This window comes from Spermophilus citellus (genome assembly GCF_964194105.1).
Source record: "Spermophilus citellus genome assembly, chromosome: X".
Lineage (NCBI taxonomy): Eukaryota > Metazoa > Chordata > Mammalia > Rodentia > Sciuridae > Spermophilus > Spermophilus citellus.
The window spans coordinates 108,455,302-108,471,950 of record NC_138190.1 but is presented as its reverse complement, the minus strand read 5'-3'; the positions used below and the strand labels follow the sequence as shown (position 1 = coordinate 108,471,950).

At 43.9% G+C, this 16,649-nt stretch overlaps 1 protein-coding gene across 1 annotated transcript in view; it reads right to left on the bottom strand.

Annotated features, from left to right (window-relative positions):
• Nucleotides 1–2,098: 2,098 nt before the first annotated feature.
• RTL9 (retrotransposon Gag like 9) overlaps nt 2,099–16,649 on the bottom strand; it is a 69,839-nt gene continuing 55,288 nt past the window's right edge. Inside the window, exons 2-4 of the mRNA XM_081276976.1 lie at nt 12,998–13,113; nt 3,554–7,606; nt 2,099–3,064 (exon numbers count right to left, since the gene is read on the bottom strand). Coding sequence (XP_081133102.1) covers nt 2,948–3,064; nt 3,554–7,534 — 4,098 coding nt within the window. The 5' untranslated portion in view covers nt 7,535–7,606; nt 12,998–13,113 and the 3' untranslated portion in view covers nt 2,099–2,947. The remainder of the gene's footprint in view (nt 3,065–3,553; nt 7,607–12,997; nt 13,114–16,649) is intronic.

Sequence of the window (16,649 nt, the reverse complement as noted above, 5' to 3'; positions counted from 1 at the left end):
AATGTAGTATGTATACACAATGGAATACTACTCAGCCATAAAGAAGAATGAAATTATGGCATTTCTCAGTAAATGGATGGAACTGGAGAATATCATGCTAAGTAAAATAAGCTAGTCCCAGAAAAACCAAAGATCAAATATTCTCTCTGACATGTGGATGCTAACTCACAATAAGGGGAGGAAGAATAGAAGTTCACCAGAGTAGGGAATGAAGGGAAGGGAGGGAAGATGGCAATGGAAAAGACAGTAGAATAAATCAGATAGAACTCCATTGTGTATAGATGCCACATTTTTTAATCCATTCATCTATTGAAGGGCATCTGGGTTGGTTCCACAATCTTGCTATTGTGAATTGTGCTGCTATGAACATCGATGTGGCAGTATCCCTGTAGCATGCTCTTTTAAGGTCTTCAGGGAATAGTCCGAGAAGGGCAATAGCAGGGTCAAATGGTGGTTCCATTCCCATCTTTCCCAGGAATCTCCAAACTGCTTTCCAAATTGGCCGCACCAATTTGCAGTCCCACCAGCAATGTACAAGTGTACCCTTTTCTCCACATCCTCGCCAGCACTTGTTGTTGTTTGACTTCATAGTGGCTGCCAATCTTACTAGAGTGAGATGGTATCTTAGGGTGGTTTTGATTTGCATTTCTCTGACTGCTAGAGATGGTGAGCATTTTTTCATGTACTTGTTGATTGATTGTATATCCTCCTCTGAGAAGTGTCTGTTCAGGTCCTTGGCCCATTTGTTGATTGGGTTATTTGTTATCTTATTGTCTAATTTTTTGAGTTCTTTGTATACTCTGGATATTAGGGCTCTATCTGAAGTGTGAGGAGTAAAAATTTGTTCCCAGGATGTAGGCTCCCTATTTACCTCTCTTATTGTTTCTCTTGCTGAGAAAAAACGTTTTAGTTTAAGTAAGTCCCATTTGTTGATTCTTGTTGTTAACTCTTGTGCTATGGGTGTCCTATTAAGGAATTTGGAGCCCGACCCCACAATATGTAGATCGGAGCCAACTTTTTCTTCTATCAGACGCAGAGTCTCTGATTTGATATCAAGCTCCTTGATCCATTTTGAGTTAACTTTTGTGCATGGCGAGAGAAAGGGATTCAGTTTCATTTTGTTGCATATGGATTTCCAAATGTGGCATCTATACACAATGGAGTACTATGCAGCAATAAAAAATGACAAAATCATAGAATTTGCAGGGAAATGGATGGCACTAGAGCAGATTATGCTTAGTGAAGCTAGCCAATCCCTAAAAAACAAATACCAAATGTCTTCTTTGATATAATGAGAGCAACTATGAACAGAGCAGGGAGGAAGAGCAGGAAGAAAAGATTAACATTAAACAGAGACATGAGATGGGAGGGAAAGGGAGAGAAAAGGGAAATTGCATGGAAATGAAGGGAGACCCTCATTGCTATACAAAATTACATATAAGAGGTTGTGAGGGGAATGGGAAAATAAACAAGGAGAGAAATGAATTACAGTAGATGGGGTAGAGAGAGAAGATGGGAGGGGAGGGGAGGGGGATAGTAGGGGATAGGAAAGGTAGCAGAATACAACAATTACTAATAGGGCATTATGTAAAATTGTGGATGTGTAACCGACGTGATTCTGCAATCTGCATTTGGGGTAAAATTGGGGGTTCATAACCCACTTGAATCTAATGTATGAAATATGATATGTGAAGAGCTTTGTAATGTTGTGAACAACCAATAAAAAAAAGATTAAAAAAAATAATTAAAAAAATAAATAAATAAATCAGATAGAACTTTCCTATGTTCTTATATGAATACATAACCAGTGTAACTCCACATCATGTACAACCACAAGAATGGGAACTTAAACTCCATGTATGTATAATATGATACTGTCATGGATAACTAAAAAGAAAAAAAATTAAAAAATTAAAAAGAAATCAAATTGTTGTAGCCACAATTGAATCCTTTTTTCATAAATGACCTTTATTTGCTTTTATGATTACAAATGTAATACATGCTTACTGTAGAGAATCTGGAAAGTATAGAGAAATAGAAAGAAGAAAATAAAAAAAAACACCCATAACCCCACCACCTGAAGGCAAACACTGCTCATGTTATGTTCTAACATCTATGCCTGTTGAAAGACCAAAACCCTTATCAAGAATGCTGGCCACGAAGCACAACAGCCAAGGAGAGTGAGGGCAGCTAACAACTGAGGGGAGTCACCAAGAGGTCAGAGCTAGAGATTACACACTGAAGGACAAGACAAGGGCAATAAACAACAGATCAAGAGGTCAGAAGCTTACAACACAAGAACAAGTGGGGTTACTTTAACAATGTGGTGAGATGATGCTTGTCAAGAGTTTAGCCCAGTACCTGTCACATGGTACATTATCAATAACTGTTAGCCATTACTATCACTATTATTATTATTATCATTATTATTATTATGGGTCAAAACAAATGGTTCAGGATGGAAACTATAAACAGGGTAAGGACCCTGAAGACCCATTTTAGGTACTATGAGTTGGGGCATACAAGGGCAAGTCAACTGGTTTAAAAGGATGGTACACAAGTGGGTATCACTCTTTATAGGCTCCCCTGCCAGGTGGAATGGAACCAGGGTTTCCTCAAGTTTGCCTGGTGACATACGGCAAGACACTCTAAGGTGTTTTTGAGGTAGGACATGATTTCTCCTGCCTAGACTTCTCCCTGGACCAATGAATAGGACTGGCCTTGATGGTAAAGGGAGTTCACACTCTGATTGTCAGGGCAGGTCACAGGCATGTGGGTGAAAGAGAAGGTCAAGGCAGCCAAGTGGGAGATAAAGTGGGATGTGCCTAGAGGGGGAGGCTAGAGGGTGAAGGCAACAAGGTTTATGATGTAGTTGAATGGAATGGGTCCAGGGACCAGTTCTCAAGTTAGCAGCCAAGTCAGATGTCACAGAAGAGTCCCAGGAGCACTACTTGTTGGTGGGGGCCTTCTGCTGGCCTATGCTCTGTCGAAGGTGGTCATGAAGTCCCTCCTGTGGGTCTCCATGCTCTTTCAGGTAGTAACAGCGTTTGGGAACATGTTGATGCTGGGAGTGAGAAAAAAAATCATCAGTTATAAGAATCACACTTCCTATGACAAAGGGTGTTCTGTCTAACTAAATTCACCGACTTAACAGATTAGAGAACTTGGCTAATTTACCCACATAAAATGTACAAGAGGGCTAGGGTAACCAAATCCCTTTAGTGACCTGAGTCTACAAATGCCTATGGTTATAGGTGGGACCCAGCCCCTTAGAAGCTACGTCTCCCTTAGACTTGGACTTGGAATAAATATTTAGGACCCAATCCAGCCAGTTCCCTTATAATTAGAAGATTTAGTACTTTAACCATCCCACAACTTCACTAACTTGGGTGAGCATTGCTCCTGAAAGCAGTTAATCCACCCAAAATAACTACTCATCTACATTCACTGATAAAACTCCAGGTTGGGTTTTTATTATCTAGGGGCTCAATACCTCCCTCTTGCTTCTTTCTTAACTCTACTGAGAAGAACAGGGTATATTCTCCATCATTACCTCCTCAGTCTGCTGCTGAGAGCTCAGTTCATTCTCCATGGCCTCCTCATTATTCCGCTTACAGGCTGTCGGCAAAACCTGGCTTGAGTTGCCTGGGGAATCCCTCTCTTCAGCCAGCTGGCACTCTGTGTAGAGAGATCTGTCTATCAGCTCCTTTAGGCTGCCGGCCACCTTCAGGAAGATCCGACCCATTTTGGTGGTAACAGCTTCCGAGAGTCCTTCCAGAAACCTGGTCCGTAGAATGGCATCAGACCAAGACAAATGTCGGGCCAGCAGCAGGAAGTCAGTGGCATACTGCCTGACTGACTTCTGGCCCTGCTTGGGATGGCAAAGAACAGCACTGAGGATGTCTATCTCAGATAGAGAGTCATATAAGCCCTGTGATCTGCTCAGGAAAGATTTATTTTCATTTGATAGGGGATTTCCTACTTCCATTTGCAAGATGGACCACCTCTCTGCCGCCCCTAGATGAAGAGACACCAGAAATGCCATTTTCTCTGAATCATTCAAAAATCCCTTCATTTGCTTCTCCTCATCAATTTCCATCTCATCCTCCACAGAGCATGAACCCCGGGCTGCTTCTTGCTCTTCTAAGAGGTAACAGAGTGCTGGGGTCAACATTCCAAAGGATGGCACTTCCTTTGGTGGCTGGTTTGTTGTTCCAGGGGTTGAGGCAGTCGTATGTGGTGTGGACTTTGATCCCGAAGCTGTGGCATTGATGTGAGAGGTAGATGCCCCTCCAGTGTCTGTAGCTTTGATTTCCGGAGTGTTCATCTTTCCAAAGGCTGTTTGTGGTGTGGACATTGCCCCAGGGGCTAGGGTCCTCATTAGCGGTGTGGACATCCCTCCAGAGGCTGTGGCTGTCATTTGTGGCATGGATATCCCTCCAGAGGCCATGGTTTTCAGTAGTGGTGTGGACATTGTTCCAGAAGCTGAGGCTCTCATAGGTGGTGTAGATACTGCTCCAGAAGTTGAGACTCTCATTGGTGGCTTAACCATCCCTCCAGAAGCTGTGTATGTTGTTTGTGGCATTTCTCCAGAGGCCATGGTTTTCATTAGCGGCACAGACATCTCCCCGGAAGCCATGGCTGACAACAAAGGCATGGGCATTGTTCCAGACACTGTTGTTCTCATTGATTGCTTGGACATCCCCCCAGAGGCCATGTTTGTTGGTGGTGCAGTGGACATCTTTCCAGAGACTGGAGCTCTCATGAACTCTGTGGACATAGCTCCAGAGACTGAGGGTCTCCTTAGTGGTGTGGAAGTGACTCCAGAGACTGGTGCTCTGACTAGTGGTGGGGATATCCCTCCAGAGGCTGGACCTCGCATTGGGAGTGTGCAAATGTCTCCAGAAGCTGTGGGTATCATTTGTGACGTGGACCTTGTTCTAGCGGCTGGAGTTTTCATCGGTGCTGTGGACATCCCTCCAGAGGCTGTAGATCTCATTAGTGGCGTGGGCACTGCTCCAGAAACTGAAGCCTTCACCTGTGGCATGGACATCATTCCAGAAGTTGTGGCTGTCATTTGTGGAGCAAATATTGTTCCATAAGCTGTGGCTCTTGGAGGTGTAGCTGTCTCTCCAGAAGGTGGGCATCTCATTAGTGGCAGGGACCTGTCTCCAGAGGATGAAGCTCTTGTGAGCAGTGGGGACATCCCTTCAGAATCTGAGGTTCTCGTTAGTGGTGTAAACGTTGCTCCAGAGGCCCGGGCTCTCATCTGCATCCCTCCTGAGGTCATGGATCTCATGAAAGATGTGGACATCCCTCCAGAGTCTTGGATGTTCATTGGATGACTGGACATCTTCCCAGAGGCTGTGGCTCTCATTAATGATGTGGGCATTGCTTCAGGGCCTGGAGTTCTCATTAGAGGCATGGACATATCTTCAGAGGCTGTGACTGTCATTTGTGATGTGGACATTGCTCCAGAGGCTGTGGCTCTTGTTAGCAGTGTGGACATCCCTTCTGAGCCTCCTAAGGCTGTGTCTGTCATTTGTGGCATGGACAGAGTTCCAGAAGCTATGTCTCTCATTAGTGGTGTGGACATCACTCCAGAAGATGCCATTGTCATTTGTTGCATGAACCTTGTTCCAGAGGCTTTGGATGTCATTAGTGGCTTAGACAATGCTCCAGAAGCTGGAGCTATCGTTTGTGGCATGGACATCACACCTGAGGTTCCATCTCTCATGAAAGGTGTGGACATTGATCCAGAGGCTTTGGCTGTCATTAGTGGGGTGGACATTGCTCCAGATGCTGTGGCTCTCATTTGTGGTGTAGATGTCAGTCCTGAGACTGTGTTCCTCATCTGTGACATGCACATTGCTCCAGAAATTGGAGCTCTGATTTGATGCATGGATATCGATCCAGAGGCTGGGGCGGTCAGTTGTGGCACACACGTTGTTTCAGAGGCTGTGGCTGTAACTAGCTGTGTGGACATCATTCCAGAAGCTGAGGCTCTCATTCTCTGTGTGGATGTTGCTTCACTGGCCATACCTTTCATAAAGCCTGTGGGTGTTGATCCTGTTTTGGCCATCAGTAACTGTGTGGACATCACTCTAGAGGATGTAGTTGGCATTTGCTCTGTGAATGTCACTCCAGAGTTGGTGACTGCCATCAGTGGGGCAGACATAGCTCCAGAGGCTGGGGCTGTCTTCTTCAATGTCAACATACTTCCTGAAGCAGGAGCTCTCATTAGTGGTATAGATGTCACTCCTGAGTCTGAAACTCTCACTGGCAGTGTGGACATTGTTCCAGAGGCTGTTGCTCTCATTGATGAAGGAGACATGATTTCAGAGTCTAGATTTTGTGTTAACTGTGAGGACATCACTCCAGAAACTGGGGCTGGCATCAGTTGGGCAGGAATCACTGCAGAGCCTAGGCCTGTCATTAGCAGCGGGGACATTGCCTCAACCTCTGGGGATGGCTTTGGTAATGTGGACATTTCTCCAGCTTCTGGGACTGACAGAAGCGGTGTGGACATTGCTCCAGGGTCTGAAGCTGACATTAGCAGTGAAGACATGACTCCAGAGTCTGGGCCTGACATGAGCATGGTAGACATTCCCTCAGAGTCTTGGGTGCTTGTTGGCTGAGTTGATGTTTCTCCAGAAGCTAGAGCTGACATTATCAGTGATGATATCGCTTCAGAGTCTGTGCCAGACATTAGCAATGAAGATATCTCTCCAGAGGCCAGGGCAGTCATTAGCACTTTGGACATTGCTTCAGTATCTTCATCTGTAATTTGCAATGGAGACATTGCTTCAGAGCCTGGAGCTGCCATTGGCTGTGTGGATATCCCCCTAGGGTTTATATCTGGAATTAGGAGTGGGGATATTTCTCCAGGATCTGGGGCTAGCATTAATGGTGTGGACATTGCTTCAGAGGATGAGGCACTCATTATAGGTGTAGACATCACTCCAGAGGATGGAGCTGGCATTGCCAATGGTGATACCTCTGCAGAATCTGGTGCTGCCATTAGTGCTGTGGACATTGTCCCAAAGTCAGGAATTGTCATCATCCCTGGGGACATTAAGCCATAGTCTGAAGTGGACAGCAATGGGGACAATGTTCCAGAATCAGAGGCTGGCATTAGCAGTGGAGACAGTGTCCCAGAGTCTGAAGCTGGCATTAGCAATGGGGACAGTGCCCCAGAGTCTGAAGTTGGCATTAGCAGTGGAGACATTGTTCCAGAGTCTGAGGATGGCAGTAGTGATGGGGACAATGCTCCAGAGTTTGGTGCTCCCATAAGAGGTGTGGACATGGTGTCAAAGGCTGGGGATGTCATCAGCTCTGTGGGTGTCCCTCCAGGGTCGGAGGCTGAAGTTGCAACTATAGGCAGCTGTACATGAGAATGCAGAATTTGGACCTCTTCTCCTGTCTCTGTTATTGGTCTAGCTAAGGCTGTCCCCCTGTTTTGGGGGTCAACATTTTCCTCCCTCATCATATTGTTGAATTGCAGTGAATTTAAAGGTATTGACATATCTGCCATGGCCACAGTGTGGAGAGAGCCCCTAAAGTGATGATATCAGGGGTCCTGATGAAGCTCAAGTGGCAGGAGAATCTGTAAAAAGGAAACAAGTTTGAGATCAAAAGGCAACATCAAAAAGATTGGAAAATACACAAATGATTCATGGTGCAGATGTGCTTATATGTGTTGACCAGTATATGGCATTGAAGATGGGCCGCTCAGGTTAAAGAAGCTGTGCAGCAATGCATAACTCTGAAGCTGGAACAAATATCCCTTTTGTCTCTGTCCTTTTCCAACCAACCCTCTCAGTAACTTAGCACAGCCTCTGTTTATAAAAGCTAGCAACTTCAGGAAGCCATGAGCCAGAACAGTTCTGGCTCACATGAGGTGGCAGCACCACCTTCTGGCCAACTGTGAAAAGTGTAGGCTCCTGGTTTCTGTTCTATCCCACCACAGCACTCCCAAGTCAGCCAAGGAACTGGCGAGACTAAATGCCCTTTGCCCCAGGATAATCATTGGTTCCTAGGGCTCATGGAATCCTGCCAGTGGTTTAGTCCCCATTTTATTATTCTGATGTCCTTGAATGTCCTTCTCAAGAAAAGTAAGGCATTTATCTGACCAATGACTGGGAACAACATTCCATAAACTGAAACTCTGCTTATTAATATCATCCTTAATAATAATACTAATAACAACAGCCACCACTACTACTCTTTATTGCTCACTTTGCATGTGCATGTCACTGAAATTTAGACATTTCTTTGATATCCTACACCAGGGCACACTCTGTGTGTACAAATTTCAAGTTTCTCTGATGACAACAGGGGTCAGCAATCCTACAGCCTCACCCCTCTGACCCACCCCTATAAGCAGTCACAGAAGTAGCTCTTTGACACACAACTTGAAAACAGTGTAATGTAGACATTACACAAGGTTGACACATCCCCACTGCCTGTCCATGCCAGAAATGGAAGACAGCTTACTTTGGGACAATGTCACAAAACTTGCCAACCTCATGGTATTTGTGCGTCCGTGATAATGAGAAAACCAGCAGCAAAATACCAACAGCAAACCTTTTTTGAGCACCCACTGATTGGCAAGCACTCTGCTAGGCACTTTACTCACATCATCTCAATTGGTCCCCAAAGCAACACAGAGATTTTGGTAGTCCTCTTTCTTATCTTACAAATGAAAAATGAAGACCCAGAGAAACTTAATAATTTGCCTGCAATCACATAGATCCCCCTGTCCATCCAAATACTTGCTACCTGCACTTTTTATCACTGAGCTATCATGATCTACCTTTCTGCTTTAGTCACATTACCAAGACCCTTCCCTCTGTCTCCAGCTTGGACAACCTCGAGATGGGGTGTCATAAAAGAAATCCTGACCTCCTGCTAACACTTTGGTTATCCTAATAACTGGTGCAATGGTAAAGATGAGTCAAAAGAGCACTCATGACCTCTACCTCCTATCTTCAGAAAAATCTCTAAACATGTCACAGTTTCCCACTAGGCAAAACTCAGAAGGATCTTACCTTGTCAGTTATGGCGAAGAGGGATAGAGTGTCCTTTGCACCCTTAGCTCTTTTAGTCTGGCCAATTGACTTATACCCTGTGCCAGTTCATTAAAGCAGGACCCAATACCAGCAGCTGTTCTCTGCAATCTCCCTAAGCTATCCCCTGCCACGCCCCCCTCTTGCCCGCCAGCCAGCCAGCCAGCCTGCCCGCCCACCCGCCCCACTGCTCCTAACTTGCTAGTGCTTGCTCTGGCTCTCTGGTCCCAGATTCCTGCCTCTATATAGGCTCTGACATTTGCCTCTGGCCGCCTTTCACTTGACAGCCCTCTAGAAACTCCACTTCAGCTCTTGGCCTATCCAACGCCAACTTGTTTCCCCTCACCACCAATAGTCCCAACCCCACTATGCCCACCTCTGGTTGCCCCATAGAGAAAAAGAGATTGAAATAAGTAAGGAATGAGACTGAAAGAGTCCTCACTCAGGAAATAGACATATACCCTCTGCAGGGTTGGGCAGACACAGGAACCCTGAGAACTGGGCACTACAGCTGGTATGCCCAGGAAGCACAGGCTAGGCATTGGAGGTAAGGAAACTCAGGCTGGAGATCAAGTGGAGCTACAGATACAGAGACCTCAATAGAGCCCTGCAATTGTGATAAGAAAAAAAAAAGAGAGACACAGGGGGGAACCTGGTAACCAGCATTCCTGCCATGGAGAAAGGACTCAACAGTAAGGGTCCATGGATTTCAGACAGTTGCAAAAAAAAAAAAAATATGCCAGTCTTGGGGCTGGGGTTGTGGTTCAGCGGTAGAGAGCTAGTCTAATATGTGCGAGGCACTGGGTTCGATCCTCAGCCCCACATTAAAAAAAAATAATAAATGAGTAAAATAAAGTTATTATGTCCATATATGACCAAAATATTTTTTTAAAAAAAAGAAAAAGAAAAATATGCTAGTTTTGAGCATACCAGGTAAGACTCATATCATACAACTGGGGTTTTAACCTGCTTTCTAGAACCAGAGCTCAAGGTCAGAGTAGAAGCAGCGGAAAGGTTGCCAGTGTCCTCCCTCCCGTCTTTTTGAATCACTGCCACTTAACCCTTCAGTCTAACCCTTCACTCTAAGTTCTGGATAGGGCAAAGCATTCAGGTGAAGTTCAAGTAGCCCAGTTATATGGACTCAGAGTTTAGGATGGAGGCATTTAAGTCATTAGGCACCTCAAAAGTAACAACCAGGACTGGGATCGTGGCTCAGTGGTAGAGCACTTGCCTAGCACTGGGTTCAATCCTCAGCACCACATATAAATAAATATATATACTAAAGGCATGCTGTCCATCTACAACTATAAAAACATTTTTTTAAAAAAGTAACAACCAACAATAACTGAGTACATGGTCTAAGCCCTAGACCTCTCAGCATCACCTGAGGTGGGAACTGGCATTCCCATTTCAGAAATGGAGAAGTGGGCTTGGTAAAGTTTATGTGACCAAGGACACAGAGCTAGTAAAAATAGCAAGCACAGATTTGAGCCCCAGTCTGCTTCCAAAATCATTTTCTCTCTATGTAATCAGACAGGTGATTAGAAACACTCTAACTGTTCCACTTATTGCCATCTGCCCTCACACCACCAAGAAAGGAAACTTTCTCACTACAAATGGCTGAAACATTGTAGTAGTAGTAGTAGTAGTAGTAGTAGTAGTAGTAGTAGTAGTAATACCAGCTGACCTTGATTAAACTCTTCCCATATGCCAAGAACAATGCTGAGGCCTTCGTGAGCATTATCTCATTTGATCTTTACAACTACTCTGCCAGGCAGGCACTTTTAATTTTCAGTTAATGGGTAAAGAAACTGAGCCTCAGTGAGGTGAGCCCACAGCTCTGTCTGACTCCAGGCCTCATATAATATATATTACTCCAAAAGAAAAGTTTCATTGGCTCACCCATCACCCCTAAACCAAAACTAAGCCTTAGAAAACAGCTTCAAAACAACTGTTATTAATATTATTAACATACCTAATAATTAAAACTGAAGTTACTGCACCAAACACTGTGCTAAGTACTTTACTTACATGATCCTGTTTGATACTCATGACATCCCTGTTACAGGCACTATTATCAACTTCATTTTTCAGATCAGAAACACAAAGCCCAGAGAGATTAACTAGCTTCCCCAATGTCACACAGCTACAGAGCAGAGTTGTCTACGGTAATTAAAAATCAGGACGGACACACTGTGCACCCCTGCAATCCCAGAGACTCTGGAGGCTGAGGTAGAAGGAGTGAAAGTTCAAGGCCAGCCTGAGAAACTTAGCAAGACCCTGTCTCAAAATTAAAAAAAAAAAAAATACGAAGGGCTAGGGATGTAATTCACTAGTAAAGCATCTCTGGGTTCAATCCCCAGTATTAAAAAAGTTGTGACATAATTTGATGATTAAATGAATCATTATGCTTATAATGTCCCCAATTTAGCCATTGAGAATCATATTCTACTATGGACATAATTATCAAAATTTTTTTGCACAGAAAAATAAAATCTGAAAGGATATATACCAAAATATTCACATTGACCATATATGAATGGTGAAAGAACAGGGGGGGTGGTATTTTCATTTTCTTTATTTGTATTTTCACATTCACTTATAATGCACCCTTTATACTTGTATGAAAAATGTAATAAAAGTTAATTTTATTTTTTAAAGAGATATATGATTCCTTTTGATTGTATCTCTAGCTCTTCTCGCACCTCTTCCTGCATGAGCTCTCTAGACACACCCAACATCCCTCCACCAAAACAACTTTTCTCCCCCAACAAACTTAGCAGTTGCACCACTTGGATCTTTGGTCAGAAGTGACCCTGAAAAAGTGTCTCCAATGGCTTGATTTTATTTTGGTATTTGGAGGTTGTCTTAAAAATGATCTCTTGTTTTTTTTTTTAACTTTGTGTTTAATAATTACACAGATAATCTAGGAATTTATTCTCGGGGTAAAACCTTGAAATCCTCCATACAGATAAAGCTAAAGTCCTGAGACTACTCCTCCCCTCCAAGTCCCATTCCTCTGTCTGTTTGCAGTTGGGTGTGTCTCCTTCCAAACTTTTTCTAGCTGCAATGGCATTCAGAGTTTATATTCATGCAAATGCTTGCAAAACCCAGTGTGTGCAAAAAGCTACAGTTAGAAAAACCATTCTGGCACTGGTCACTCCAGGGTTCCAAGTTCTGGTCCACTGTGACTGTTTTCATCAGCCTGACTCTAAGGAGACTACTGAGAGAGGGCTCTTGCATGCTCAGTCCATTTGGAGCATAGACTTCTGTTTGATTAAAGCGAGAGTCTCTAGGAACACAGAGAAGGGAGGCCTTCGAAGGAAGGAAAAGCCCAGAAATTGCTGCTTACCATCTCTCAGGTCCCTCACGTCCCACCCAGTCTGTGCTGATCAATACGGCTAGGAGGTGTCATGCTCCTGCTGCCTCACAAAAGGTAATTGAGTTTGGGGGATTGCATGGCTAGCTGCTTGGGGAAATAAGAATAAACAAGAGACCGTTCAATATGTCAACAAATCGCTTTCCAGCTGTTGAAAATAAGCCTTTCTCTAGATTCTCAACAATATCCTCTCCCCCAGCCCTAGCAAACAGGCTCCCAGTTAACTGAAAACAGACAAGCTAAGGCTCAAGCAATACCTGCACTACTTTGGGGTCCTCTGCCTGCCCAGATCATTCAGGGGAGGAGACACCCTCCCGCTGTCTTGCTCTCCAAAAGCTTCGACACTTAAAATGCCCACCGGGTTTCTTGTAAATACAGAGGGGGCAAATTGCTAGCATTTACTCAGCGCTTGCTATGCCAGGCAGCGTGCTAAACACTTAACATACATTATTTTATTGCACAATAAACCAATGAAGTGGCTGTTTTGGCCCCCATTTGATAAATCAGCTACAGAACTGAAGTAGAGAGAAATTAAAATTCCGTAACTTACCTTGGCTCTCACAGCTGAGAGGGAGTGAAGCTGGGCTTGTCACTCGGGTCGGTCTGACTCAGCCGGTGCTCTTAACTCACGGGAGAGTCACACACTGTCTTCAAGTCTCTGAAGGGCTGTCATATGGAAGAGAGGGTAGGTGTGTTCTGGGTAGCTCCAAAGAAAAGGATTTGACTGTTAGTTGGGAATTATGCTTTCATTGGATGTGCTGCAAATTCCCCAAACAACATGTATATGCATGTCCAACTCTATAGGGAAAAGAACATTATAAGAAGAGCAAACGGAACTGCCTTGCGTTAGGTGTCGTCCTGAAGGATCTGTGCAATCGCAGAAAACAGGAGGGATACCGGAGGACTGCAAATGGGCAGTGTCCCAATTTTCTTAAATAAGGAAACTACAGACCGGTATACTGTAAACTCCAGAGCTATAAGCTTGATGTCAATCCTTGAAGAGATTCTGCCGCAGATTATGAAGCAGGTAATTTATAAGCACTTAGACTGTAAGTGGCAATAGGGGATACCTAGAGGTCCAAGCAGAACTCTAAAAATGTGACCAGGTTCTAGGGCTTGCAGCTTATTCAAGCCCCCAAACCAGGCGACCAACAGTGGGTTGCTAGATTTTTATTTTTCCAAGTAAAGGTATTAAGAAACAATAGAAAACAAACCCCAATTACCATTTCCTAAAAAAGAAAGGGCTTTCTTTAAACACCAAAAGAAAGGGAAATAATCTTAGAATAAAGGAAAGTCTTCTAAATTAAATAGATTTCTCTTCTCTTTACAAAACATTTACTACATAGTCCCCAGGCTTTGTCCTTGCACAGGGACTGCTGCAGTTTTCCTGGAGGATGGGAACTTGTCCAAGGACCTGCTTTAAGGAATCACTCTGAGTTAAAACATCAACATAGATAAGATCAGATACCTGTAAGACAGGAAGTCTTTCTGGCCAGAAGACAGAAGAATACAGTTTGACCTTAGCCTAAGTGAGGACATTCACATAGATAAAGAAAGTGTCCACAGGAACCGAGGTAGAGAAATAAAAGTTGCCAAGTGCAGACTCAAGCCCTGCTGAGGCGGGACTTGGCCAATGCATTTGACCTGTGCCACCCCTTGGATCATACAGCTCCCTTGTAGGAATAAGTGTCTGATGTCACTAAGCATTTGGACCACAAGTGAGTTTCCGACTTGAGGATCTCCAAGCAACTTTCTGACTATGACCTATCTTCCCAGGGCCAACTTCCTAAAGACAGATGAATTCAAAACTAGTGGAATACCATTGCCAGAATGAGAGTTCTGTAACAACCTAAAAGAAAGTCCCTAACCTCAATCCTCCCCTGTTCCACCTCTTTATCAGTAGTGTCAATAAAGGCATGGTTAGGATTTTTACACAACTTCTCTAGGGCTTAGAGCACCTCTGTGATCAGCGCAAGAAGGTTTACATTTTAAGGCCCATCATTTACAATATGTCTGTCTGCATTTGGTCATTTTCTCTCATGGTCTTTGTTGCCAGTGCACTAAGTTCCTGCAATTTGTGCTGCTCATGGAAAATGCTTAGTGAACATATGCTAACTATGAGCTCTGCACCCTGAAGAGCAGATTGGGTCCTCTGTGCAACAGCTGAGCATCCATCTCAATCCTGTCTTCTTCCCTCAGATAACCGGTGTCATGGTGACTTCCTTGATGAGAAAAGAGGACAAACTGATGTCCTCTTCTTGGCAGAAATGGCTCTACTTCCCAAAAGACTTTAAATCAAAATTTGACTATAACTGTTAACACTGGCCTGGTTTCTGAAGGCAATCACAACACAGTATACACTCTTGACGTACCCTCTAAAGCTGTGTTTCTCAAAATAAAAACATGATGGGGAACCCCTGCATCAGCCACCCCCTGAGAGGACCACTAAAATGCAGATGAAGGGGGGCTCCACTTTCAAAGGGTCAGACTCAGTAGGTCTGGAGTGAGGACAAAGAATCTGCATTTTAACCCAAGTGATTCTGAAGCACCACTAGCTTAGGGGTTCCTACACCCTACATTTAACATGAAACAGGCCTGGGCTCAAATCCCCACACTTCGAGTTACTTCACCTCAGTTTCTTCATCTGTAAAACAGGGATAATCACAGTACCTACCTGGCAGGCTCTTTAAAAGTTTTAAGCAAAACAACATGTGTAAAGTGTCTGGCACATAGTTGAAGCTCAGTAATCTCTCCTGGTCCTGCTTATTCATGGGCTCTGATGCCTGCCTTCTCTGTGTTCAGCTTCTGCCCCTGTTACCAAACTGTTCAGTCTTTCTAGGTCTGCTATTCAAACTCCCCAAGAGAGAGACTCTCATTGGTCCAAATTTAGTCACCACTATACGGTTGGGCAAAGTCCTCATCCAGGGTTCCAATGTAGGCTGCTTGCCAGCCTATAGAATGACTGCTCTTGGATCAGATGCCCTCTCCTGGCTCAATCGGCTCTTGCCTGGGGGAAGCAGGGTCACGTGGTACCAAACATAGCCACCTATTCATAAGAAACTGCTCCTTCCCTCAGCTAGGGTCTGTGGATGGAAACTCCTTAGAAGGGGCCCGTGGGTGTGGCAGGAATTCTGAGGCTTAGCCCATCCAGTACACCTAGGCTTCTCATTTATCCAGCCTGCCAAAGGAATGAAGCGTTCAAGTTCACTGAAGTCTCTATTTAATTCCGACTTTTCATCTCCATCAGGCCAGGAACACCAGTTTTCAAAAAAAATCTAGACCACATTTGGTGGGGGGGACTTAACCCTAAAATGAGATCTTCTGTTTCTAAAACACGTTTTTAAGTTTCCAAAGCACTTTCACATCTATTTCCTCATTGCAGAATTTACAAACTGGCAGCCACAGGCTAGATCCAGACTGCAGACAGATTTTATTTGACCCATACAATGTTTTTAACATTTTTTAATTAGTTGCCAACATTGAGAAGTCAGGAGATTTCACATAAAAAGCTGAATTTTTGGCTTCTCTGAGAAAACAGATGTAGGTTCTCTTTCAGACATGGCAATAGTCAGCTGGAGCTGCCTGTGGGGCATATGCTCACAGTATCCATCCAGCTACCTTTACTTTTTCAATCACCTGCTTGGCTCCTGTGGGCATCTGAAGTCCCATTTTAACTCCCAGGATTAGGTAGACAAAGTGGTTAAGAGCTCAGATTCTGAAGCCCAACTGTCTTAGTTGGAATCCCAGCTCTGCTTCTTAACTGTCTTTTGGACTCTGGGAAAGTGATTTAATTTCTCTGCATCTCAGTTTCCTCATCTGTAAAATGGGGATGATAAGAATATTATTGCCTAACTCATAGGCTTTATTGGGCCAACTAAATGAGTAAATTCATACTTAGAGCAATACCCAGCCACAGCAAGCACTAAATACCCCCTAGCTTCTTTGATTATCTGTAATTCCCTATGTGCCTGTCTGACATCCCAGACTTTATGAAAACTGACATTTTGTGGCAAGCTCATTCAGTGGCAAAATTGGACCTGAATTGACAGGAGATTATTAATTTATCCTGTTTAGAAATATTAATGTATTTCCACAGGGTACTTCCTCAGATCCCACTAAGGGGTGTTAGATAATGTAGCTTATATGTCCATATTGTTTTTCAAAAGTCCAAAAACTCCAAACTTCAAAGCATATCTAGCTCT